Consider the following 25,930-nt stretch of genomic DNA (forward strand, 5'->3'; position numbering starts at 1 on the left):
CTGTCAGAGGAAGGAACAGGTAACTTGGTTGAGCACGAGGGTTTATGTCTGAAACAAGCAGGACTTAATCACACAATGCTTTTTATCATTTTCAGTGTCTAATAGAAGGAATGAAGAATCGATCCTCTACACAGAGAATCTTCTAGTGCTTGGAGGCCATGCTGGGTGCAACATCATGGCAGTTTCTTTACTTCAGTAGAAGTAGACATGTCAATAAAATACTTCAATGCTAATAATAATAGTCTCCTTTGTTACTTTACATAAGTTTAGGAGTATTTGATGTTAACTTACTATCAAATAAAATCATCAAACCACTGATATCCAAAGGTTATCTTAAATTTCTATTCTGTATTTCTTTGTGTACGATGAAAGAGACCAAACAGACAAAGTAACAGTCACAATAGCAGTGCAGTAAAAACATATTCATTTTGTCATTCAACAAGTCTTCCAACCATGTCGTTTATTTGTTTTGACCATCTTAAACGACACATAAGTTCACGAGGTCATTCTCCAGTTATTTGGGAATGTGTGGGAGGGGACAGTCATGGCCCAAAGGTTAGAGAATCGTGCTGGTGACTGAAACGCCAACTCCTCCCCGGGCGCTACAGCTGTGTCTTGTCATTTCTCCAGTGTGATTGCATGACCTAGAGAAGGCTAGCAGAGTCCTAATTCAACCCTAGGAAACTTAATAGAGTATCTGAATTAAACATGTAATCAAATTAAAAGTGGGACTACGGCTGATATTGGGGAGGGGACGGGGCCAGTGAAACTATCTATGTGCACAAATTGATTGAATACATTTTGTCTGCTCAGCTGACACCTATAGTCTTTTTTTTTGTCCAAGCCTGCGTTTGTCTGGAATAACATCTCACAAAAGCTCTCACTCAGAGTCAAGCATCAGTGGTGTTAATTAAGTAAGAAATAGGGAGCAGAGTGACAATGGACAGCAGTAATTATAGTCACTGTCTCTGTCTGCAAGTGTAGCCTTGAGAAAAATTACACAAGAGAATGGAGGAGGGAGGCAGCTGATGAGGATTGAAAGGAATTAACAAATCTTTCTCCCTGGAATTATTAACAGTTATCAGTAAAAAAAAAGGAAGTTTGCGAGACTGTCTTTCATCCAGACAGTTGCAGCCTGGTGCTCATCACTTTTTGGATAATCCCGCAAAACAGCGCGAGACCATTTTAATAAAAAATAATCTCTGCCTCAAATGGGATTAAACCTTCAGGAAACCCCACCCTTCACTGTGACTTTTGGCAAAGTTCATTTTTGCATGTTATGTGATGGTCAGTTTATAAATCGACACGCTCTCAAAAGTGAAACCACAAGGTGAGGAAAAATTCAAGAGGCCACAAGCGCACCTCCTGACCACCTGAATGGGAACAGAGTGAACTGAATGGTACAGAACTGTCTTCCTAAATCACAACTGGAACAATAACCTGAAATCAAACATTGATCCTCAACCGACTTTACGGACCATGGCAGTGTCGCACTGGATAAAGTGAACCGTACAACAACTTTGTGCAAACCAAAATGAGACAAAATAATTGCCACTCCTCTCTTCAAAGAGAAGATTTCAAGCTGGGAAACTGCTGTGCCTGTTTGACAATAGCACATCAGACCTGCCTCCCCATGACTGAGTACATCACTGCAGCAAGAGCGCTGCTTAATTAAGGATTATTCAATCAACAACAACAACAACAACAACAGTGTGAACGCCCTCAGAGTTGAGACAGACACAAACCCAGGGAGCATCCTACTTAACAAATTGCTGAAATCAACAAAAGCCTTTGGAGGACCAACAAAGAAAGCAGAAATCAGTGCAGCATTTTATCAAGAGAAGTTTCATGGCAACGGTTGCTGCTCTACATTGTGGGGCTTGGTCTTAACCCTGCTGCCTGATGCGGCTTAAGGAAACTATGATTCAACAGGAAACCACACAGCTGTGAGCTTGTGTTGAGGAGTGAGTCCGAGTCAGCTTGGGTGCAGGCAGACAGTTGCTTAGCTCAAAATCATCACCACTTTTGTGAGATTTTTGTCAAAACCAGGAGGTGCAGATTGCATGGATTAGGGATGTTTATGGTGTTATTGTGACATATTTATCTGGTTAATCTGGCACCTGAAGGCTATATGAGGCAGCAAGTGAGTCGTCAATACTTGAAAGCGCTGTTTTGAAAAAAAAAAGAAGAAATCCAGGCTAATTTGACAAGAGAAAAATTCTGATGGCTAAATGTTTGGGTCAAAGCCAAAATGAGAGTCTTGTCATCCCAGTGTTCAGTGGATAGGAACACCTGAATGTGGGCAAGGAAGGAAAACCAGGTCATCAGGACTCAAGGGTCATCGATGAACTAGTGGGAGCCACAGAAAAAGGACTGAACTGGTGGACTTGGTGCCAGACACCACAGGACACCCTCACAGAGTCCGCAGCAGCTGTTTTTGTGTGGCACAAAGGGATCTACACATGAAGAGAACGCCACTTTTTTGGAAAAAAAAAAAAAGGCCAGAGCCATGAGTTGGATGTAGAACCAGCACAGCCCTTCACATGGGCGGGTAAGATGTTTGCAGCCTTATTACACACTGCGTGCTCCCACTCCAATCATCTGTCATTGTTTTTTCACTGTCAAAGCTGTAATGTTTTCAGGTGCATCCAAACCAAAGAGGGCAGGCGCTGGGCTGAAATCAAGCAAATAGTGTAAAAGAGGAAGTGAACAGCTTGTTCACCGCAGGGCTCCAGTGTCGGCTTATTCAATCACACCAATGTGACATTTCGAGCTCATCTACCTGCTCGCTGGTGGTAACAAATACATGGACATTGGTGGCCAGCAGTGAACAAGCTGTTTATTCTGCTGTTTCTGTTCTGTCTGTTCTTTCATCACCAGCTAAACTGCAATTTCTGCAACATTTGGGAACAATTTTGCTTTAAAATTTGGAGGCGGTAGATTTCCTCTCCTACTGCCAGCCTCATGCTTGTTGTGGGGAATAGGTGCACAAATTTAATGCATATTAAGAAGTAGCCCAAATGGTTTTCATTTTTTTTTAATTAGGCAATGTACGAAAAGTGAACTACCAGGTCTGAGGCATCACTTCTCTTGTTTGCACAAGCAGCATAAACTCTTTCTCATCTTGATCTAAGATCCAGCGTTTACGTCTGAGTATCTTATTTTGAAAGGCGTGACCGGACGTCGCGTCGGCTTATAAATGCCTCCCACTTTGAAAGCACCTCGTCCGCGAGACAGAGTGAAAGTTGTCTCCGCTCGGGAGCGCAGGGGCATCGGGGCTCGCTAGGTTTCTACCGCCGCTGCTTCACACGCTTTCTCCCGGAGAGATGAGGCGGAAGGAGAAGCGGCTGCTACAGTTCGCCGGGCTGCTCATAGCGGCTCTGCTTTTCCTCCCGAACGTCGGGCTGTGGTCTCTGTACAAGGACCGGGTCTTCGACAACTCGCCGGACTCAGCGGACGGTCCGGTCGGCATCCCCCAGATACAGGTAAGGGAAGCTTTAACACTTCCACCGGGGTCTGCTCACGGTGGCTGTCGTTTCTCCGGTGTGCCGTATTTCCTCGCTGTCTCCCGGTTTTTCTTAAAAAGTCAAAGGACACCCGAGTTCAGGTTCTGCTGTGGACTCGCAGTGTAGCTAACAGACTCGCAGGCTACTGCACCAGTGAGGCATCCCAGAATGTCAGCAGGAGACCCGACTCAGAGCAGGTTGACATGGAGCAGTTTGAGGACTGGAGAGAGACCAGGTCCGGTTCTTGTGACCAGTCTGTTTCAGGACCATGGTGAGAGCCCAGGTCCGCTTTCTATGGCCAGCCTGTTTCAGGACCATGGTGAGAGACCAGGTCCGGTTCCTGTGGCGAGCCTGTTTCAGGACCATGGTGAGAGCCCAGGTCCACTTTCTATGGCCAGCCTGTTTCAGGACCATGGAGAGAGAACAGGTCCGATTCTTGTGGCCTGCCTGTTTCAGGACCATGGTGAGAGAACAGGTCCGGTTCCTGTGGCCAGCCTGTTTCAGGACCATGGTGAGAGACTAGGTCCGATTCTTGTGTTCCTGTGGCCAGCCTGTTTCAGGACCGTGGTGAGAGACCAGGTCCGGTTCCTGTGGCCAGCCTGTTTCAGGACCGTGGTGGGAGACCAGGTCCGGTTCCTGTGGCCAGCCTGTTTCAGGACCGTGGTGAGAGACCAGGTCCGGTTCCTGTGGCCAGCCTGTTTCAGGACCGTGGTGGGAGACCAGGTCCGGTTCCTGTGGCCAGCCTGTTTCAGGACCGTGGTGGGAGACCAGGTCCGGTTCCTGTGGCCAGCCTGTTTCAGGACCATGGAGAGTGCTGAAGCTGACTACCAGAGAAGCGGATAACTTCAGTGGCAGGGTGTGAATCCGGCTTCAGGGTTTGTAGTTTATGACCCGAGCAGCTGAATCATCCAGGAGATTCTCAGCAGCTGATTAGGGGGTTGAGTTTGTTCCCCTTTTACACACTCGGTGTCTTGCTCTTGTTGACTGTCTTATAAGTGTGTAGTAAACATTAATGCTTCTTTTATTATTATTAACATAACGAACACTTAGAGCTGCTCTACATTTTTTTTGTCTTATTGTCCAATGGAAGCAGTGATTGATCCTCTTCGTATTCTTAATGCAAGAATCACCAAGTTTGAAAGACTTTTAAACAAAAAATTAAAAAAAACCAAAACAACCATCTGTAATTTCAAGTTCGGGAAGTGGCAGCCATCAAAACTGTGGTAATCATCAGTTACAGTTCACCTTCATTCTTTATGATGCATTTGGCTGTAGAAGACAAACTAAAAGGCTTTTGCAGAGAAGCACTGAGTCGAATGCTAGAGCGCTTCACCCTCGCCTGGATGTGTCCAGCATGTCTGACTGCAGAAGTGATGAAATCAAGGATGATGATATTTGGTTTTAAACTCTGGTTACAACCTCCCTGATACCAGATGTGACTGCCATCAGGGTTCTAGTCTTTTTGTGAGAGGAAAAGCCATCCGGGCTCCCGACAGTTAAGTCCGATCAGCCGTTAGAGGCATGAGACGAGAGTTTCTGCTCAGAATGAGCTCGAAACTAAGAGGAACTGTCTCGGTTTATGTGAGGGATTAAATAAACTACTGTAAAACTACCTCGAACACTATTAAAGCCGGTAATACCGTGTGATTGGTGTGCAGAAGGACAGCCAGACAATATATTATTCCATTCAACTGTTAGAAAATAAAAGACAAACAGCAGCAGTTTGAGACATGACCTTTATATTTTATACGTATCATAAAACTAATAAAATGACTGACAAGCCAACTGAGTAATTATCTTAATGATGAAGCGGCTGCAGCGTCTTGCATCACGATTTATAGCTCAGGTTTAATGCAACACTCAGGAAAAGCAGCGCTCTGCACCGAGCTGTCATCTGCTCTTCAATGCCTCAACTTTTAGATGAACCCATTAAAATGTTTGTGGTTCTTTTATTCAGTTTTATGAGACTTTGCGAACAGTTCTCTTTTACGGTCTTTTTTCTTTTTTTGAATGGCTCGAGATCGAGCCGTTGTAAATGTTTAAATCCGTCGCAGTCGAAATGATTGGAGGCTTTGAGATGCAGAACGAATTTAAGGTTTTCGCAAAAATAATGGCTAATCTCATCATTTCATTCTTCCAGTTTGTCCTGACTCCTGAACTGTGGTCCTCATTTGGTAACATCTTTGCATGTGTGGTGAGCTCATTCTAACCATTTAAGAAAAAAAAAAAAAAGCGTTTCTGATGGTCTCTCAAAGATTCCCAACTCCAGAAGGAAGTGAAACATGTTGACTTTGATAGATCTTTGACAGATGGGAGAACCGCGATGGCGTGAACGCGCAGCCCTGCTTGATTCGGGGACAGCTGTGGTCGCTGGTGGTAACAGAGATGGTTTATTACCTCAGATGCCAGAACTCTGGGGGCATCCAGACAAACTATTGTAGGAGGTAACTGACGTTTTCCCGTCATAATGCTCTGCTCCTCGTTTTTGCTCGATTGCATCCTGCAACATTTCAGAACTGATCAACTGTCTACAAAAAAAAAGAGAAAAAAAGATCAAACTAAAAAAAGCACAGAAAAACAAAACCAAACCAGAATGATCCACATCTGCCTTTCCCAGACACCAGGTCAGGATCCATGTGGTTTGCAGAAGATTTTATGTAGGTCGCCCAATAATTTTACAGAAGTTCCTCCAGATGTTTACCTGTAGTACACATTCATGCCACATGAGGGTGTTTTTTCACCACTTGCAGTGTTCAGCAGATCCTGTAGCCCTGGCAGCCACCAGGTATATCTGGTTGGCTTCCCGACAGAGAGATATCTCCAGACTGCAGCTCACACAATCTATGTAACATATAAATGTTATCTTGATTCATCAAGATAATAAAAATGGATTCAGAAAATGACTGTAAAAAAAAAAAAAAAAAAAAAAAGCTAATTTGAATGCCACTACTGCCACACAGATCATAGCACTGCACGTTAAGGCTGCAGACTCTGTCACCACTGCATCGCTTCATTCAGTGACAGAAACAGTGCATCAAGAGACAATGATCTAAATCGACCTCCTCTGGATTACACACGGTGCCTCTGTCAAGCTCATTCTGGTTGGGTGTTGCGCTAACATGCCAGAGCATGAAAGCAAAGCTGCAGCGCTCTTGTTCTCATTGCGTCAAGCATTCATCTTGATCTGTAACCTTCTTGTAAACTTTTAAAGACAAATGTAACAAAGGACAAATGACGAGAAAGGAAGTACCAATATGTGTGTCTGTGTTCGGTGTTTCAGTGCTCCCTGTGGGCTGTTACGGCTTCACTGGAGTAGCTAAAAATCAATACCCTAATCCCATTCAGCCTTTTCCCACATAAGTCTTGTTAGAGACATTTGTAGTGGATATTTTCTTCTCCTTGTTGGTTTCTGTCTGCTTCACTTGAAGACGACAAAGTGCTTAAAGCATTAGAATAAGATCGGGGTGGATTAAATACAAACAGAATGAGCTGCACTCTCATTCATACACAATCTACTCGCTACAGTAGATAAAACAGAATATAAATGAACAACATTCATAAATATTGCTACCCAGGGAGGAGGGCAACGGGGGGTTTCTTCAGCACTGTCCTCATTTACATGTATTTGGTTTTACTTTTTCACATCCAGCTTGTCCTCTAACGTTTTAACAGCAGGAAATGTCTCATAAGTGCCTTGCTAAAGGGCAGCTCAACAGCTATCAGCAGCGTTAAAATACACCAAGCTTCGGCTGCGCTGACAGCACCATCCCTCCATCGACTCATCGACCATTCATTCACAATGAAGTGTTTTTTTTTTTTTTTAATTCACCGCTTTGGGATGCAGGTAAGAGATTTGCAAAGCCTGTTTTAAGTTTTGGGTTTATGTAAAGGACAATTATGTAAAGGCTCACGTTTGTGAGCAATTGTTATTTTAAAAGGATTCAGTGCCATACAACTTGCTCAAATGGTCTCGTATCAAAAAATGGATGTGTAATGGCAAGAAAATGTGAGATAAGCGCATCGTCTCGGGGCTACATAGATGCACGTTTATCTCTTACTTACCTTTGCCACCGTCCTTCACTCTGAACATAAAGCTGAATCCACCAAACACATTTCCTCCTCTCCACTTCTCTGACGAGTGTTTCAATTTCACATTGAGTGAAACCGCGCTTCTTGTTTGCTGTTTTCATCGGCGTGTCTAATGACTTGTCGCGCAAACAGTGTTTTACATTTAAATGTTTCATTAATGGAGTATCAACATCCATTCATGATTAAAGTTCAGAGTGGGAGGAATCAGGCTCGTGAATGTGAAAGCGAACTCACAATGAATGGGATTTTGTAGAAGTTGGCCATGGAAGTGCACAGCATTATGAATGTTAAAAAAAAATAAAAAATCATGTCTTCTGCTGTTGTGCAGTTTTAGGGCTTTCCATCTGGTCCCAGGTGTTTTTACATATTGGAATGTTCTCATAATAGAATGTTTTCTTCTTTAAAAAAAAAAAAATTGCAGAGAAATTGAATAATGAAGCAGCAAAACGGCCCTGTCTGAGTTAATAACAGGATGGCCCTAGCCGAGATGGCTGTACACCAAGTGGCTAAATGTCCTCTAGCAGCACAGTGACAGTTGCTCATGCAATATATTTGCTCCTCTTAACCAAACTGAGCATTGAAAACTGCCGCAAAGATAAGGAGTGACTTGGCTCAGAAAAACCAAACCTTACTCTGGCCTAGTAGAGCAGGACAGCCTGTTTTAGATCAGGATGCAGCGGGATGCTTGGAGGAAGAACATGTGAGCTAGTTAGATGATGATGTGAGGCATTTTAAGTCCTTCAGGAGGCCCCATGTTGAACAGAACCGAGCTCAGAAACAACACGGAGTGACAAGGCACTCATCTGTAGTCTAAAGTCTGCTGACAGAGATATTCATTCTCACAGAGGGGCAGAGAGGACCGTAGGGCTGCTCCACTTGCTACCAGTCATGTGAGCCATTTTCATTTGTAGCTTTAAAAGCAGAACAAAAGGGAAGGAGAGCAGTCCGATCGGTCCAGCAGTGCATTTTTAATTGGTGTGGTAAACAATAATTGAAACCTACAATAATTTCCTGCCACTGGAAGCAGTGAACCGAGCTGTTAATGAAGCCTTTGCATAACCTTCTCACACCTCAACCATAGTTTTAAATTATTTTTGTAACATTGATTGAAAAAATGCATTTGGTTCCATCAGGTAGTCAGAACAAGCAGCGAATACGGTCGTATTGGTTGGGGAACTTTTCAGAGCACTACGAAGAACTGGGTGATAATTCACGCACGAGAGGGAAGTTTTCCTGGAAGGATTTAAACGGGGTGGAAGGTTTTACTTTAATCTGAACCACAACATTTTCCTAAACCTGACCTCTTTCTGACAGAATGAGTCAAAAGAGGCTTTTTGCTAGAAATCCTTCTGGTCAAACTCCTCCTTAATGCATAATTCACCTTCTTGCCAATCCAAGGGCCTCCTTTTAACAGACAGAGAGGCATTAGTGTATTCCTAAACTCACGTATTAGATGGAATAGCACAAAAACACTTGGTGAGGTTTGGGAAAATATTGTGACATCATCAGTTTAAGTTGAGAGACTTGCAGCTATGTGACTTAAATAGTTGCCCTTTGCTATATAGTTTTTCCATCATCTTACCAACTTCGGTCTTGTCAGAAATGTTGAAATGAGACTGTTTTTTTGATTCAGAAATTCTTATGATTATACGTATCAGTGGTTTGCTGAATTTTGCTCTGGCAACTGGGCTTCTTTCCTTAGCTTCATCTGAGGTTAGTGTATTACTGAAGGTTTGTAGAGGAAGTTTCTGCAGAGAAGGGAGTTGGTGGGGGGTTGGGGGGTGGAGGGTAACAGCAGTGCCTGTCAGCTTTGCCTCTGGCTGAGACGGGACAAGGAACTGCTCTTTGAGCTGGAAGTACCCCAGCATACAGTATTTCTGTGCTGTTATTCCCCTGCCTGCCTTCCTCTCCCTCAGACATGATAATAAGGAGCTTATTTAAACAGCTTAGATGGGTTTGGACTGGAGCCGGTCGAGGCTGTGATCCCAGCAGTGCAAATGAAGCCCCCACAGCAGGTCCATCATTCCATGCTTATAGCTAAAAACACGCCGTAGTGCATCTTGCTCCTTCCATAAATTGGAGATGAAAATAGTTCCGACTGAGGAAACCACCACACTGATCATTGGGTGTTAGGGTTATTAAAAAGCTAAGTGTTAAACCTCCCAGCCAGCCAGGTCAAATTCTTAATAAACATTTCAAAACGAAACAAACTAGCTTTCTGCGAGCAGTAATGCATGCGTACATGTTAAAGGGTTTCAGTTGCAGTGATACGAGGTAAAATTCAGCTATCTTCTTGTTTCAAGGCTTCCAACACCTTTAAGCTGTTTGGGATGCTGACAACTGTTCACAGGTGATAGCGGGACTGCTGTAAGGGGGCTATGTGCACAGTTGTGCCCTCTTTAGTGTGTTCCAGCCTCGTCTCACCAGGAATTTTTCCTCCATTAGCTTTGTTTTGAAAACTAGGTGTGTATTTGGATGCTGATCTGTGCAGCCACAAAGCCTGAAAAATGGAAACAGAAGTGTGGTAGAGAGAGAGAGAGAGAGAGAGAGAATATGTTGCTTTAATATTGTACCTGTGTGAGTCTCTACTGCCGAGAGCTTTTGAAACCCAAATGAGGGGATTGACTTTTGTTTAGCCAAAGGTATTCTGTAGTTTTGAGGTCAGAGTTCTGTGCAGGTGAGTCCAGCTCTTCCAAACAAAACTGAGAGAGCTCTTTGTGGACCTGCATACTACCATGTTGTTGCGCCAGGTCAGCACTTTGCAAGAGGTGGACTCCAAGGTGGCCGACTGTTCCAGGTGTAGGAGCAGAGCCTCTGTGGGGTCGGTGAGTTTGCACAGTCTCTCTTTTTGATCCCCATTTCCTTACACCACCTTACACTGAGTATTTTGAGTTGGAACATATGAATGGCTTTAAAGGAGTGGGTCTGTGTTATCAGAGGGTGGCGATGCTGCACCAATTAGCTGGATGCTGACCGACATAAACGGACGTGAAGAAAATGAAGAAGCAGAGCCTTGTTTGTTTGGCTGACCACGGAGACTTTATATAATTAGACCCCCACCCACTACTGCAAATGATTGTGCATTAGGCTTTTTGCACTATTGATCATGCATCACATACAGGCTAACTACCTTGCAATTGTACATCTGGCAACATTAAGGCCAACCAAATTACAAAGCTGCCTTTTCTCTGTATATAGGGCAAAAAAAAAGGAAACCTGCATAAATGCATCTGTTTCTTCACTTCAGTGTCACCCAACCTCACATCTTTAACCTCTACAAAAAATGGTAGAATCCCTCATATGGATTCTCCTTCTCTAGTCACATCAGAGACGCAGCAGGATCTCTAAACATTTTGTAAGGCCAATGTTTGTATCAGTGCATCAATATCTCAGCAGACAGACTGCAGGTGGTTAAAAGTCCTGGCATCTCTCTGGTCGTCTGCCGGCTCTCTCTGTCTCAGTGGGATGCTGGATAATGTCTCAGAGTGGGAGATAATAGACTGCGCAGCGACCTTGATGCATTTCTCTTAGTAGGGAGTCAGACAGACTTGCACGTGAATTGCAACAGGATTTTTTGGCCACAGAGGGTGTTTCATTGGAGCCGCTTTGCTGCTTGTGTGGAAGATTGTGAGAGTGAAACCTCGCCTCTCATCTCCCTTTCTCAATAGTGGAATAGCTACCGCTGTTGGTCAACATTTGGCTTCTTAAACTAGTCACAACACAAAACTCTTGGTGTATGATGTTCTGTATGATTTGGAAATGTCATCAATCCACCGCATGGTTGCACGCTCCTTCTGGTGACAAAATGTGCGCAAATCCTAGAATCACAATGGAAAACACAGGGTGTGGGAGAAAAGTAAAATGGAAACTGGAAGCTGGAGCCTCCAGCAGAGATTGACTTGTCTGTGAAGTGGCTGAAGGTGGAGGAGCAGAGGGGTGAGGTGGAAGACAGGTAATTGTATCTCTGGGGGTGGAAATGCATCTGTCTGTGATCTAACACTCGAGGAGGGGAAAGGGAAAAAAAAAAAAGAGGAGAAAAGCTTCCATTTTTTCTCAGCGCTACTGTCAGCTCTCAGCGGGAGGAAGGGAAGCTGGAAAGGGAAGTATTGACCCAATGTGGTCAGATTCGTCCTCCTCAGAGGATGAGTGGTCTGCCCCCGTGTTATCAGAGTCGCTGCTCTGCTGCTAATACCAGCTTTTCCTCCGCACCAAATGAAGTAGTTCTCTTTTTCTGTGTCTGCTCTTCTTTGTTCAGGACATAGCAGCTGAAACAGAGCAAACCACATTTTGTCCACAAGTGGGTGCTGGAAATATGAAAAACCAGCAAACGTATTGTTTCTTGATTGCTGTTACAACCTTGTCAGAACTCCGATGTAAAATTGATGATAGAGACACAGAAATGGGCCATAACCAAATAGAGAAAATGAACTGGGACTTGAGGATGACCTGAAAACATTTTGGTGGTCAAAAGTCAAGGTCAATGTGACAGGCTCACGTAATCGTGACGCAGTACTTGCAGTTTATGTCTTGAACTGGATGATACAGTGGAAAAGTAATTTTGTTCTAGTCAGTTGTGTGAACCATGCATGAACCTTAAGAGCTCAGGACAGTAGATGATCATCTTGGGGGAACAAAAGACACACATGAGATGTTTGGATGGATGTGGAAACATCAGGAAAACTAAGACTGTGATACGACTGAAAATACTGCATGATAAGGGCTGAGTATTAGCAAGGACCTCGGATATGATACATTACAGGATACATGGGTTGCAATACAATTTTGTCATTATATGTCGTGATGTGATACTATGGGCTGGGATATTTATATATTATCCTCATCCCACTCCACCCTGCAATGTATTTATTTGTGTTTTTGTTTATTTCGTAGCTGCCATGGACATTCACCAACTGTCCAACAGGAAACACGGTTGCTATATTTCATTCACATTCCTTGGGTGATGATTTATCTCTGTATCAGTTTTATTGCACAGCCCTGCATGATACCAATAGATGTAAGATATTTAATTAAATATGCACAAAGGATATTTAATTAAACATACAGCAGATGAGAAAGACTGTTAATGGCTGTGCATTGTCTATTCAGAGCATGGGATTTTTTACTTTCCCGTTCTAGCGAATGAAAATTGTTCTAAAAAAAGATGCCGCACCTCCATGAGAGTGTCTGCTATTTGTCATGACCTGAAGGCTCAGACAATTGGAAATTTCAACCTGTTGGTAGCACAAGATGAAACATCGGGCTCACCAAAGTGACGGCGATGCATTTCTGGGATTCCATGAAATCCGTGAAATGAATGGTATGCCTGACCCATAAAAGAGAACTGTGCGTGTAAATTCAAGCAGCTCAGACAAAAGCTTATTTTCTAGACAAATCCCTGGGGGCTGAGACAGCAGTAGCCCTCACTGTAGCAGATACCGTGTTGCTGCTATTTCATAAATGAAAACATAAATTCAGTGTAGTAATGAGCTCTTTCTTCCAAGAAACACTCTTGTCATTACTTGTAAATTGTTGACTTGGCAGTCAGATCGCCAGTCTGAGGAATAGTTCTCATACAGTAACGCATTCTAATCTATGGTGAGGCGAGCAGCCAAACATTAAACTTTCAACTCAGAAGTGAGGGAGGCAGGCTGGAGGTCTGTCTCTCTGAATTTCAAACATTTCTATGGGCTTTGACACTCCGGCACCTCCTGAGCTTGTGTCACCCTGTTGCACAATTGTTGTGACAGGCTCTGGAGAAGAGTTTCTTCCTTATCTCTTTTTATGTGAGATCCTCCTCATCACTCAGTTCTGCCAAAGCTTCGGCCACATACTCAGCCAAAAGGGCCAGCATCCAGAGACGATTCTCTAGAACCTGCATGGTTCGATTGTCTTGTATTAATCAGTTTTGATTTAGTCTGAAAACCGACCATTTCAGATGCATGTTCAGTGTTTTGTTGATATGTATCATACATACAGTACTCATATGCAGACTCAGTATAAAGGCTTTTCTGGCATACCTGTAACTGCATAGCCTGATGTGAACCTCCTCAAAAACCGAACTGTGTGTCTGGATGATGTAGACTACAACAGCTGTGAGTAAAAGTTACACAGCTCACCAGCCTGCATTACAATCAGATACGTAGAAACAAAGCAGATGCAATACCTGCAAACTGAGAGAATTTGGATTCGATAACGATCTTATGTGATTAGAAATGCATCCCTTTACGTTTAACTCAGTTTCTCCAGGCTTTCACAGTGCTTTACCTGGAAGTTTAGAGACCTCAGAGGTCATTGGCATTTTGTTTTGATATTGCCGTCTCATATTCCTTCTGAGAAATGTGTCTCCTTTGTTTCATAATACATTCAGTGACTGGTAAAGTTGCTGCTAGCATGCTGAATTAAGTGACTGCAGAAAAGGTGACGCCTCAGAGGTTAGCGTGGCATTTCCATCCATTGTGGTGAAGTTTTTGTTAGTTTTTGCAGCGCTGAAGACCTTTTCCAAGTCTGCTCAGGTGCTACGTGTGAGACATACACAGGAGAAGCCAGAAACCAGGGAGATAGCAGATATGTCATCTATAGAAGAGTGAGTGTTGAACCTTAGTCACAAGGTTTAATGCCTCTGGAATAGAACAAAGTTGAGAAGGCGCCATGCAATCCATCTCTCATATCCTGCTGATCGACTATCACTCCGTCAATTTATCCATCTTAGAGAGACACATTCTGTATGTTTGCATCACAAACTACTCGAAACTGTCATAGAATGTCTTTTGTGTATGCATGGCGACATGAAGCTCAGGGTGCAGCGAGGACACCTTTGCAAAACCTGCAAAAACTTTCCTGTTCCAATGGGAATTTTTAAAACATAACTTTCAACCTAGACACCTGAACAGGTTTCTAAGTGGTCTCTGCCTCATTGCCCAATCAAATCTTTGTTAAACAGGTTATTTTCCGTAAGAAGTTTGTCGTTGCTTCAAAATGCAAGGGCGACTTTGAAAGCAGCGGCAGAAAGCGGGAGAGACTGAGTACTAACTGAAATAGTTGCTAAATGACAAGCATATATTCCTATATAGCTGTGTTTGCTACTGGAAGGACTTTAGTTGGTCATGTTAACATATGGAGCACATACACTATAAATACACATTCTTTACATTTATGCATTTTTTTCTTTTACTTTGAGTTTTGCAAGGACTGAAAAACATACAAACATCTATTTAAACTCTGTACACGTTGAGGTTTGCTCTAGAAACTGCCACATGTGCACCACTTCTCCACATGCAGAAATACAAAGCTTGACAGGCCTGGCGTACCTGCAATCTTTAGCAAACTGTCAATTGTGTTGTGAAAATACAACCCTTTAACTTTGTCTCCATTTCAGTATTGCCTATTCCCTGGCAATCTGTCACTTTCATTTTTTAACACTGACAGACACACACACACACACACACACACACACACACACACACACACACACACACACACACACACATCCATACTACGCTGTCAATGAGGGGTTCATTCATAATGTTTTCCCAATACAGAGACAGATACTTTATAAGCAGAAACCATTAGCTGCACAGATGAATGAAACATTAAAAGGCTTCGTGGAAGTTAATAGTCGATCAGTCATGCAGGTGAAATTTGCGTCTTTGTCTCTCTCTCTCATTCTCTCTCTCTCTCTCTCTCCCTCCCTCTCTCGCTCCCTCCCATTGTGGCCCGTCACTTATCAGACACAATGTTTTGTAATTAATGACTGACTGTACGGTTGTAGCTCCTCTGATGCCCTATTAGCTTGTTTGTGCTTCACCTTGAATATTGATGGAGCATTAAAGTGCTCAGGGCTGAGATCTGCCTGTGGCAGGGTGGAGCCTCCTCCTCCCGATGTTGGTCATTAGGACAGCAGCATCAGAGAACACGTCAGTGAGACAGGGAAAACAGATTCAGGTACAGTTTTTTCTTTCTTTTATCTCCATTAAGAGTGAAAGAGGGTATCGGTGGTGTGGTTAATACACAAGCCCACAGTAGTCACACTTTATTTGAAGCCCCCTCTTTGGCCTTGTCATTTGAAATGGATCTTTTTTCAAGTGTGAGAGTAGATGAGAAAGCGTCAGGCAACACTGGAGGACTTTGTTTAGCAAGCTAGCAGCGGGTGAAGAGCTGTGAGACTAAATGATGTGTCGTTGAAATGTTTACTGCTGAAATTGACACATCGACCATCTGATTTACTTGTCCTTAAACCCGAACAAAGAAATAGAAAAGCCAACAAAAATCAAAGTAGAAATTGGAGAGCAAGTTTCCTGCTCCGTACCTCCTCACCCTCACCTGATTAAACAGTGGCTCACGCGAATGTCACCTCAATATTAAGAGTGCACATTCTGGCCACCTGCATTTATTATTAACACACCCAGCTGTTAAAAAAGTATCATTAATTATAGAAGTGCTGCTCCTACAACTCTTAATCCCCTCGTCTCTCATCACTGGCCAGAGTTACGGTACTCACCATTGTGCACTGAGAATTGTTGCTCTTTATCCATCTTTAAAGCTGTTGTTGGAACACTTCCATCAGCTCCAAAAACTCGTGCATGCGGCTGGCTCTCATTTGAGATTCCTTGAATGAATTCCTGCACGGGTCTTCAACGGGCACCGCAGGTCTTTATCCTTCCATCCAACCTCCATGGCCCTTTGAGTTACTATAAATAGTTGAATGAATTGAGTGCAAGTCAGACTCAACTAACAAACATTTTCATGGTGGCAGGTGACTCAAGGTGAGACCCATACAAGGTCCATTGACTATGGCCAAAGCTATCTGACCAAATACTCATCACTGTTGGCGTGATGGAGCTGACATCATCCACTCTGGTCAACGAGCCAAACTTCCCTGAATTATGTGCAGTTGGTGTTTCTTCAGTGTTGCCATCATATTTGTTCTGTGTTTTTTGCAATTGTCCTTGAAGGCACTTTGTCAAATTTGGCACAAATGTACATTGAAAACATTTAAGTTTTTTGCCATTTTTTTTGTTCTGCATTGATTTTGTAGTTTTGTGTACTTTTACATTGTTTATCTCCGCTATGTTACTAGAGCAGCGTTTCTCAAAGTGTGTGGCGCGGAGGCGTCCCAGGGGGGGCGCGAGTCACCCGACGTCCAAACATTATTTCCCCACTCACCTTTCGCTCTGTTCATCGTTCCACCGCGAAAAAAATTCTGACGTCCAAACATTAGTTTCCCCTCACCTTTCGCTTTGTTTATGGTTCCGCCGCGAAAAAAATTCCGACGTCCAAACATTAGTTCCCCCCCTCACCGGGGGGGAAAAGGGGAAGGGGGGAACTAATGTTTGGACGTCGGAATTTTTTCGCGGCGGAACTAAAGCGCGCGTTAAACCTCTTTCATTGCAACTGTTGTCAGGTCTGTTTTTAAAATGGAGAGATATTTGACAGGGATGAAACACATTTTATTTCATTCTTTCTAGTTCTGAAAAACTAAAGGAATGTTTGTAATTTTCAATAGGTCAATTAAGTTTAAACATGGCCTATTTTTTTTATATTTTGTCAAAAAAATTTGGCGTGGGGGAAATGAAAATTTTTCTTCCTCCAAAGGGGGGAATGACAGAAAAAGTTTGAGAACCACTGTGTTAGACGATGAAAAAAATCGGATGGATCCTCTTAAGCAGCCACTTGACGCTTGCCTGGTAAGCTCAGTGTGGGAGTAAACATGCATCCTTGGCACTCTGATATCATTGACTGACACCACAGTTAAAGGGAGATAAATGTAAAACACCACTGTGTAACTCAAGTGTGTATTCAGAAGGCAAATTGTTTTTCACACTGTTAATATTTAACCATTTTTTTAATGTTGCATTGTACTGTGTTTCCTTGTTATTTGCCGACTCCATGATGCAGAAAGGTTTTCGCCGTGCACTGATATAATGTAAAATGACAGCTAATTCAAGCTGAATTGAACTGAATTCAATTGAATTGAATAGAAATGAATAGTCTGCTATGGTGGGAAGGAAATGGATGTTCCACTAAAATATTCTGAATTAATGTGGTGTCCACTTCCATTTCCTGCATATTAGTGTTGAGTGGTTACGACAGTTTTTCTGTTAGTTACAGTCCCATGGCGGCCCTCTGTGTGTGTGTGTGTGTGTGTGTGTGCGCGCGCGCGTGTGTGTGTGTGTGTGTGTTGGGGATTGACACTGAGAGAGACAAGAGAGAGAGAGAGCGAGAGAGCAGATGGAGCTAGCAGGAAAAACATGCTCAGTATCTGTGCACATCTTTTTCTTCTCACATATCCTCCATTCTTCTTATTGCAATCTGTTTCTCACCTAAATATTTTCTGCAACCCCCCCCACACACACACATGCCTCAGCACACAAAAAAGTAACATTTACATAGAAAATTACACTTAAATTCCTCACAGAGGCTCAGATAGTGAGAAGTTTTTCTTTCTTCATGTCTTGTTAGGGTAGAAACGCACTGGTGGAATATCAGGGTGACGTGTGCTGAAATTTTAATCAAAAGAAAACACGGCTGCACAGCGTCACTTCCTCTCAGTTAGAAATGCACACATGGACTCTTGTTATATGTCACTTCTTTATGCTGTATATGACAAGACGAGAGAAGACAGGAAGCAAAAAGGAGAACAGAGGGATTCAAGTTGGCAATACGAGTACGACACTTTGATAAATGTGATTGATCAATGGTGTGTTTTTGTGTAATTCTTTGGCAGAGGAAAAAAAAATTATATTTACATCTGAAGCCTTTGCAAAAATGGTTTTATGAAGTTATGGCCTGTGGAGGCTTTGCAATGCTCTCTATCCTTCTTCTTATCTTGCAAAATAATACTCATGCTGCTCTGGTTGAGTGACTTCATCACGAAAATCATTCATAATTGACCACATAACTAAAAACATCAATCACAACAATTAGCTTCTAATTATTTCAAAAAGAGGTGCAACTGAACAACCGGGATGCTGATTTTCCACAATTAATTAAACTGAAATAATATTGATGTGTAACAAATGGCTACGCCAGGGGATCGAATCCATTCTGTCAGTCAGAGCTGTCAATGTGACTTCTCTCTGCCCTGCGAGGTCAGCTGCTGCATCAAGCATGCAGCTACAGGCCTGTGTTAAGGAAGAGCTCATTAGTAAAGCCGCCATGTCTGTTGCTTTGTTGTTAGAACGCCACTTCAAAAATTAAAGGACGGATTTTTATGAAATTTAAAGGGGAAGATGGGAAATATTAAATGGAATGAACTTTTGGAGGTGAGCTGGATTGAATCATGGATCCTGGATCCTGAAAACTCTTGTAAACCATTGACAGCATACCAGCGCTTACCAGAGTTTTTGCGTCATGTCATCGTTGATCACAGTCTTTCAGTCTGTGTTGCTAATTGCGAATAATTGTTTTAGTAAAACCGTATTACATTTGTCAGTTCCAGACTCTTTCACTTGGGAATTTGCTTGTGTTTTTTTTTTTGTGTGGAATTTTATTTGTTTTGTGTCATGTGGAAGATATTTAAGTGTCTGGAGCTGCCGTTTACATTGATTGACTCAGCGGTTCATTTATCAGTCATGCAAATATCAACTACATTTTCATTTTTTGTCATTAAATTAAAGAGATAAATTTGATCCATCTTTTTTTTTTTTTTAACACCAGCAGCGGTGAAGCTTGGTTTGCTCAGTGTTTCTGCATTTTTAATTCAGTGGTTAGATGTGCTTGCTTGAGGGGAACTGTTGGATTGTCTTTAAACAAACTCAGTTTAAAAAATATAGTTCTAAACATGCTCCATTTGATAAATTATGAGATAACTTTCCTTGTGATTTTTTTTGGCTACATGAATTAAATTGACATTCAGCTAAAGATCAACTGAGGGATAAAAAACTTTGGTTTTTCTTGCTGGATACCAGATCCAATTGGATTCTGGAAACCGTCCGTCATGCGAACCTCCTCGGCCGTCTCATTGGTATCAAACAGTCAGGCAGAAACAAAGAGAAGAGCTACTGAGGGCCTGCTGCACTCAAATGAACACACAGTCCTGTTGCTCACCAAAGTGGTTTGCTTGACAGTTCTGTGGTGTGGGCCATGTTAATAGTGTTCAACACTATGAGACGTGCGATTTGTTGGAACAACATTTCACTAATTGCAACCTCCCATGGAGCTATGATCCAATAATAACCCCAGTCACTGAAAGTCATTTCTGAAGTGGAGAGAATTTCATCAATGGCTGCTTTTGTTACTTTTCATCCTGAGTAGAGAGTAATAGCTCATGATGATGAGGATTCGTGTGTGTGTGTGTGTGTGTGCGCGTGCGTGCCTATGCATCCTTCATTTTCCTGGACTGCATTTAACCAGCCGACTCCTGACTACAAAAATGTCATAGCAACATGTCTACGATAAGGGAATGAGCAGTACTGCGTACAACGAAAATATGATGACGGTGAAGTCAAAATTACAACAACTGTATTTGTTTAATACATCTTTTTCTCTTTTTTGAGTGAAACCCCAGCTCCAGAATTTAAGCGTTTTATTGACTGTTTCTCTCTCTCTCTCTCTCTCTCTCTCTCTCTCTCTCTCTCTCTCTCTCTCTCTCTCTCTCTCTCTCTCTCTCTCTCTCTCTCTCTCACACACACACACAGACACACGCACACAGACACACAGCATCATAAATGGTCTCTTCCCTGTTTTCTGTTTGATACATTATATCATGAAATATGCAAGTATTTCATTATAAAACAGGATCTTTTTACAGAATAACATTTGTTATTATCATAGCAGGTGTACTCATCCAAAGACCTTATTGACACATGAGGCCTTTTCTAGAAATGTTCCAGCATTTTCCTAGAAAAGACTTGTATTAATGGAAATGGGGTATAATTTTATGAATTCCCCACCGCCATTGCCCTCCTTAGTTCCAGTGAAGCCTCTTTCACCCATAGTTCCCAATACATTTGAGTTACGGGGAATAACATCATGCTCGGCTTTTGAATCTGACTACTCACATAAACAGCTCCATTTGGGAATATTCCTGTTCATACCTAACATGAAGTCATGGGTAATAGTTAACACTCCCTCTCATTCACACACTTTCTTCCATGGGAAGATTCTGGAATATATCTGGATAGGGAATATGCAGGGAAAGCTATGTTGGTAGTGAAAGCAGGAGCATGACTGGGAAAAGCCATATTACGTTCATCCACAGAGGAACTTGCCAAACCATTCCTGGAATTTCTTAGACAGGTACAAGAAGGGAATTTTTCAGAATCAAGCTGCATGAATAGTGAAAGGTATTCATGGGTTTTGGAATCTCCAATAACTTTTGTCAATTTCTCTTGCAGGGGTTGAACCAGATGAGAAAGGTCACTCAGGTGGGACTGGATGGCGTGAGGAGGACAGACTGGCACGACTATGAAGCAATGAAGAGAGATGCAGCTCGTGTTGGTAGGTCCAAACCTTGCATGGACCCGTTCGCTGAAATTTTCCTCCTCTGTTTCAACACAAAACCACACACACACTGCAGCAGTGCAGTTCAGCTCTTTTATTATTTTCCTAATTTCCTCCAAGTAGGTTGTCTCCCTCAGAGGCAGGGCGAATCAATGCTGCGAATACAGTTCTGAGTTCATAATTAAATATGGTTAATCTTCTACAATAAGCATTGATTTACCCTTGTGCCTCTTCTGGTAAACTCCTTGGTCTTGCTATTGCAAACTTAATCAATTTGAAATACCTTTATATGGTGTTTAGAGATAGTTTCGTGGATAACGAGCGAGGGCTTCAATTTCAGATGTAGTACATAAACACACAACTGAATTTCCTTCATTTATGGCATGAAAAATGGACCAGACTGAGACCAAAATCACCCTGTAGTCTTGCCGACAATTACTAGTTCTCTCCCACAGCTGTGCTTCCGTCATAAGGCCTGAAGCATGATTGCTGATTAGCCTGGCCTAAAGTGAAAAGAGCTGTTGAAAATGTCAGAAAGTCCCTTCCTCTCATATAGGCTGACAGTGATAAAAGTGATGCCAAATATAAGTCATTAATGTCTCCTAGATTTGAGTCCGTGCCTGACGATCAGACTGGCCCGGTGCCTTTAAATCCGATGAGACATTTTGCTAAACATGACCTCATTCATGCATGCAGTACTGCCGTCAAACCTTGTAGTCAAGTCAGTTTTACTTGTATAGCGCAACAGAAGTTATCTCATGACATTTTTCAGGTAGAGCAGGTCCGGTACCACACTCCTTCAATGAATCTACACCCAACAATTTGCCATCAGCAAGCACATCCTGCGACAGCAGAGACAAAAAACTTCCTTTTAACAGACAGGAATGTGGAGCAGATCCAGGATCAGTGGGGATGGCCTTCTGCTTTGACCGGTTGAGGGGGAAGGAGAGCAGGAGAAGAGAGACAAAGACAGATAATGAGGAAAACAGATATACAGAAGGAAAGAGAGGGACAGAGAGAAAGAGAGAGAGAAAGGGAAGAGACTTTACTAAACTGATAGAAAATGTTTGCTTTTGGACCCACCTCTGAAATGTCACTGCTTATTAAAATTTAAAGATTCTTAAAGGGGAAAGCAAAATGTCTCTCTGAAATGTGTAACATCTTTTTCTAAATTCTTTCTGGAGCGAGCTCACCACCACCGCCGCCAACCTATTTCCTCTGACTGTAGCCAAGTCTCCGTTTCCATTGTGTTCCACATTATAGATCAATAGCCACAAAAAAAAAAAAAAAATTCAGTGTTTTCTTATGATGCACTTGAACACAATATCTTCTTGATACTCGCTGGGAATATGAATGTGTGTATTGTAGTGTAGATATTTATTTGTTGCACTGTGGAGAAGCTAGAATTGAATGGGAAGTAGGTAGTAGACGAACCGGAAAACTTTATAACATGATGCTCAAACAACCCCTCAAGTGTCAGTCTGGAGTTGTTTAGAAAAGACAGAATGTGATGTGGTGTATATTATTAATTTATATATACATATATATATATAAATATATATAAATATATATATATATATATATATATATATATATATATATATATATATATATAAAATAAGTCTCATACCTAATAAAATGAGAAATAAAATATACACCACATCACATATATGTGCATATATGTTTTCAACAAAATACAGGATGTTACTAGAGTTTCTCGAATTCATTCTCTGAACAGGGCCTCATAACCCAACAGCAGGAAGGTTAATCGTTATAGTCACCATTTCCACTTTCAGTGTGTTCACACGAAATGTAATACAATGAACAGCCTTGTGATTGTTTTTGTTTTGTTTAGTTTTGTTGCCTCTCCATTTGTGCACAGTAAGGATAAAAAAGGATAAATCCCATGCACAGTGCAACAGTACTTGGTGTGGTTCAAAAGAAGAGTCCAGCATGCAGCGGGACTGCGTAACTTCCCCCCTCAAGGTAACAGAAGAATTATACCACAGGTCTATAAATGCCAATGATTTAAGTGCACTGTCGCTGAAAATTGGAGCAGGTTTCATACGGGGCCGTGGAAGAGGTGCGCGAGGGTATTGCGGTGCCACGATGGCTGTGACATTCCAGGAGGTTCTTCCTCTTTTCCTTGTAAATTAAGATATCAGGTGTTACAGTGATTGAGGAGGAGGATGCCAAATGGCACCAGTGTGATGAAAACTGTAAAAACACATCCTCAGACTTCATGTCCATTAAATATTTGACACTTTACACATACATATGAGTGTGAGGGTCTAGGGTCTGAGGCTCTAGGCCTCCGGAATCACAGTCATGGCTCAGAACGCTGTCTTGTCTGGTGAGGTCAGATTGTGGAGTAATAAGAGAAAAAGTCATATAAATTTTTAAAGCTTGAAATAAACTGCATGGAGAATGTCAAGTCAATTTCGTTTGTATGGCACCAAATCACAACAAAAGTTATCTCATGGCACTTTACAGGTAGAGCAGGTCCAGTACCACACTCCTTCAGTGAATTTACACCCAACAATTCTCCATGAGCAAGCACATCCTGCAACAGCGGCGATGAAAACCTTCCTTTTAACAGGCAGGAACGTGGAGCAGATCCAGGATCAGTGGGGACGGCCTGGCATATGTCTCAAAACATTTCAAGTAGTCTAAGTATTCCTGTAATCTTCAGTTAGCAGGATTTTTCACAAACATTGTCAGCTTCACTGTTTGTTTACAGGGTCATGGATTCGTTCATCTGATTCATCTGTTCATGTGTTGGCCACAAACGAGCTTGGACCGGCGTTCTGGTGCCTTCCATTGCCTCTTTCATTTAATTTCAATCAATGATCAATCCTTTTATATGCCTGGAGGATTGCATTGTCACTCACAGATGGGAAAAACAAAACAAAACAAAACTGAAACAAACTGAGCTGTGGTCCTGCACTTCGTCCATATTAGCAGCTCCAATTGATTCCAAAAGCAGCAACATGCAAGGATGTCACGCCCTGGAAGCACCCAGAGTCATTCAGCCATCAGGGGTCAAACTAGTTCAAGGAAAGCTGAAAAATGTAATTTAAGGCATTAGGCAGGGAAAAGTACAATGTAAAGAAGATGAGTTTATCTTTGAAATGAGCCATTAAATTGAGAAGTTATTTTCCACAGTTATTACCTTCAGGAATATAGACAGATCATTTCTGCCTAATGGAACAAGGCTGCTTGCTTTAATTTGATGTTCTCCTCTGACTATAGATCAGCCTGCATGCATGCATCCTGGTGTGTTTGTGTGCTGTGCATTGATGAGTGGCTAATGAAACATGCTGCTCAGTGTAATTTGATGCACTCCAGAAATGAACTCAGACTTTATAATGTTTGCCTATGGAAAAGCTTAGTGACTAAGTCATTGGGTACGTGCTTGCATGTGTAATGAATGTCCTTATTATAGACGGCTGACACTTGTTACAGTATACAACATTTTTTTGTGTTTGAACCTTGTCAACCGTTTGTCCCTGGGGCCTGTACAATGGAAAATACAAGACACTCAGGGAATTTTCATTTATGTTGTCTGGTCAAACATGAACAACTGTAAATGTAAATGAGTAGAGTCATAACCATAACCTTATTCAGTCAACCTTGGTTTTTACAATCTAATTATGATCAATTAAAATCCTTAACTATCAATCACCAGCATCCAGGTCTGGAGCTGTACACTTCCCCCGAGAAGAACTAGAAATACTACTGAATGCCTCAGTTTGTACGCACCTGTCACAGTGACCTCAGGTCATCCGTAATCCCAGAATATGTTTGTACACATTTCCTCAAGGTATTCTTGAGATACCCTGTTTAATTGAGGTGACGTGACCTTAAATCTTTTCCGTTCATCTTCAAAGGAATTTCTCCAGCTTTGCTAAAAATGTACACCGAGACCCACAGCGTTCCAGAGATTAGTTCATGTGGGTGTGACATTTGACCACCAAAATCTTTATCAGGTTGTCATTTGGACCCAGTGCATGTTTGAACCCAATTTGACGCACTTCTTTCCAGGAAGTCCTGAAATATCACGACAGGAGAACAGGACCAATATGATGCAAATGGATGTAAGGATGAACAGATGGACAGAAAACCCCAAAACATCATCAACCCACCGGTCCACAGCTGCCGCCTGCATGGAGGCATAACAAACTGAGTCATGAATAAATATGAGAAACACAAGCAACACAGTTGTTAAAGCCAAAGCTAGCGCTTGTTCATCTTATAAGTACAATGAGAACATGTTGAACAAACTGAGCCAGAGGCGGAGATGGAGATCAGAGAGGAGTGATCCAAGAGGACTGATTGGTCAGTCGGTGGTGCTTTTTGATGTGGAACATTTTGATCTTGAACAAAACCTTCCAGGGAACAGCTCTGGTGTCCATCATGACACTGCAAAACGGGTTACATCTGAAATTACATCACCGACCCTCGAATCCCGCTTCAGAGACCCCTGGTCTCGTGTCAAAGAGGTGGCTCTATCAATTTACATGTGAAACGTAATGAAATGCGTGAGTCTGTATAAAGATCCCAGTCACACAATTATGAAGACGCTGAGTGGAAGAAAAGTGCATGCACAATTTAATTAAACTCAGAACTTAGCTTTCAAAACGCTGCTGTACATCTCTGTGCTTTTGTGCTTCTGCTGATGCCCTCAGCATGTCACAGATAATGTGTCATAAACACGATAGAAGAACATCTTTTAAAAACATCTGCTCCTTTCTAGAATCTCCCTCCAAAGCAAGAATCCATGAGAGCACATGCTTTTTTTGTTGTTGCTCCTCGTTTGCGGGTGCACATGGGTATAAAGAGGGTTTTTTCACTAATATACTAATATCTCTCCTTGTGTGTGTGTGTGTGTGTGT

At 42.2% G+C, this 25,930-nt stretch overlaps 1 protein-coding gene across 3 annotated transcripts in view; it reads left to right on the forward strand.

The window, feature by feature from the left end:
- The first annotated feature begins 3,213 nt into the window (after nucleotides 1-3,213).
- LOC147248352 (polypeptide N-acetylgalactosaminyltransferase 10-like) overlaps nucleotides 3,214-25,930 on the forward strand; it is a 60,129-nt gene continuing 37,412 nt past the window's right edge. For 2 of the 3 annotated variants that reach the window (XM_086226226.1, XM_086226228.1), the window contains exons 1-2: nucleotides 16,987-17,278; nucleotides 20,930-21,032. In XM_086226226.1, the coding sequence (XP_086082352.1) occupies nucleotides 17,078-17,278; nucleotides 20,930-21,032 (304 nt within the window). In that variant the 5' untranslated portion in view covers nucleotides 16,987-17,077. Of the gene's footprint in view, nucleotides 3,486-16,986; nucleotides 17,279-20,929; nucleotides 21,033-25,930 lie in introns of those variants that run through there. The other variant, XM_086226227.1, reaches the window with a different exon arrangement.

The sequence above is a fragment of the Aulostomus chinensis genome, chromosome 15 (genome assembly GCF_037954235.1).
Source record: "Aulostomus chinensis isolate RoL2024-O1b breed Wild chromosome 15, RoL_Achi_v1.0, whole genome shotgun sequence".
NCBI classification, from domain to species: domain Eukaryota; kingdom Metazoa; phylum Chordata; class Actinopteri; order Syngnathiformes; family Aulostomidae; genus Aulostomus; species Aulostomus chinensis.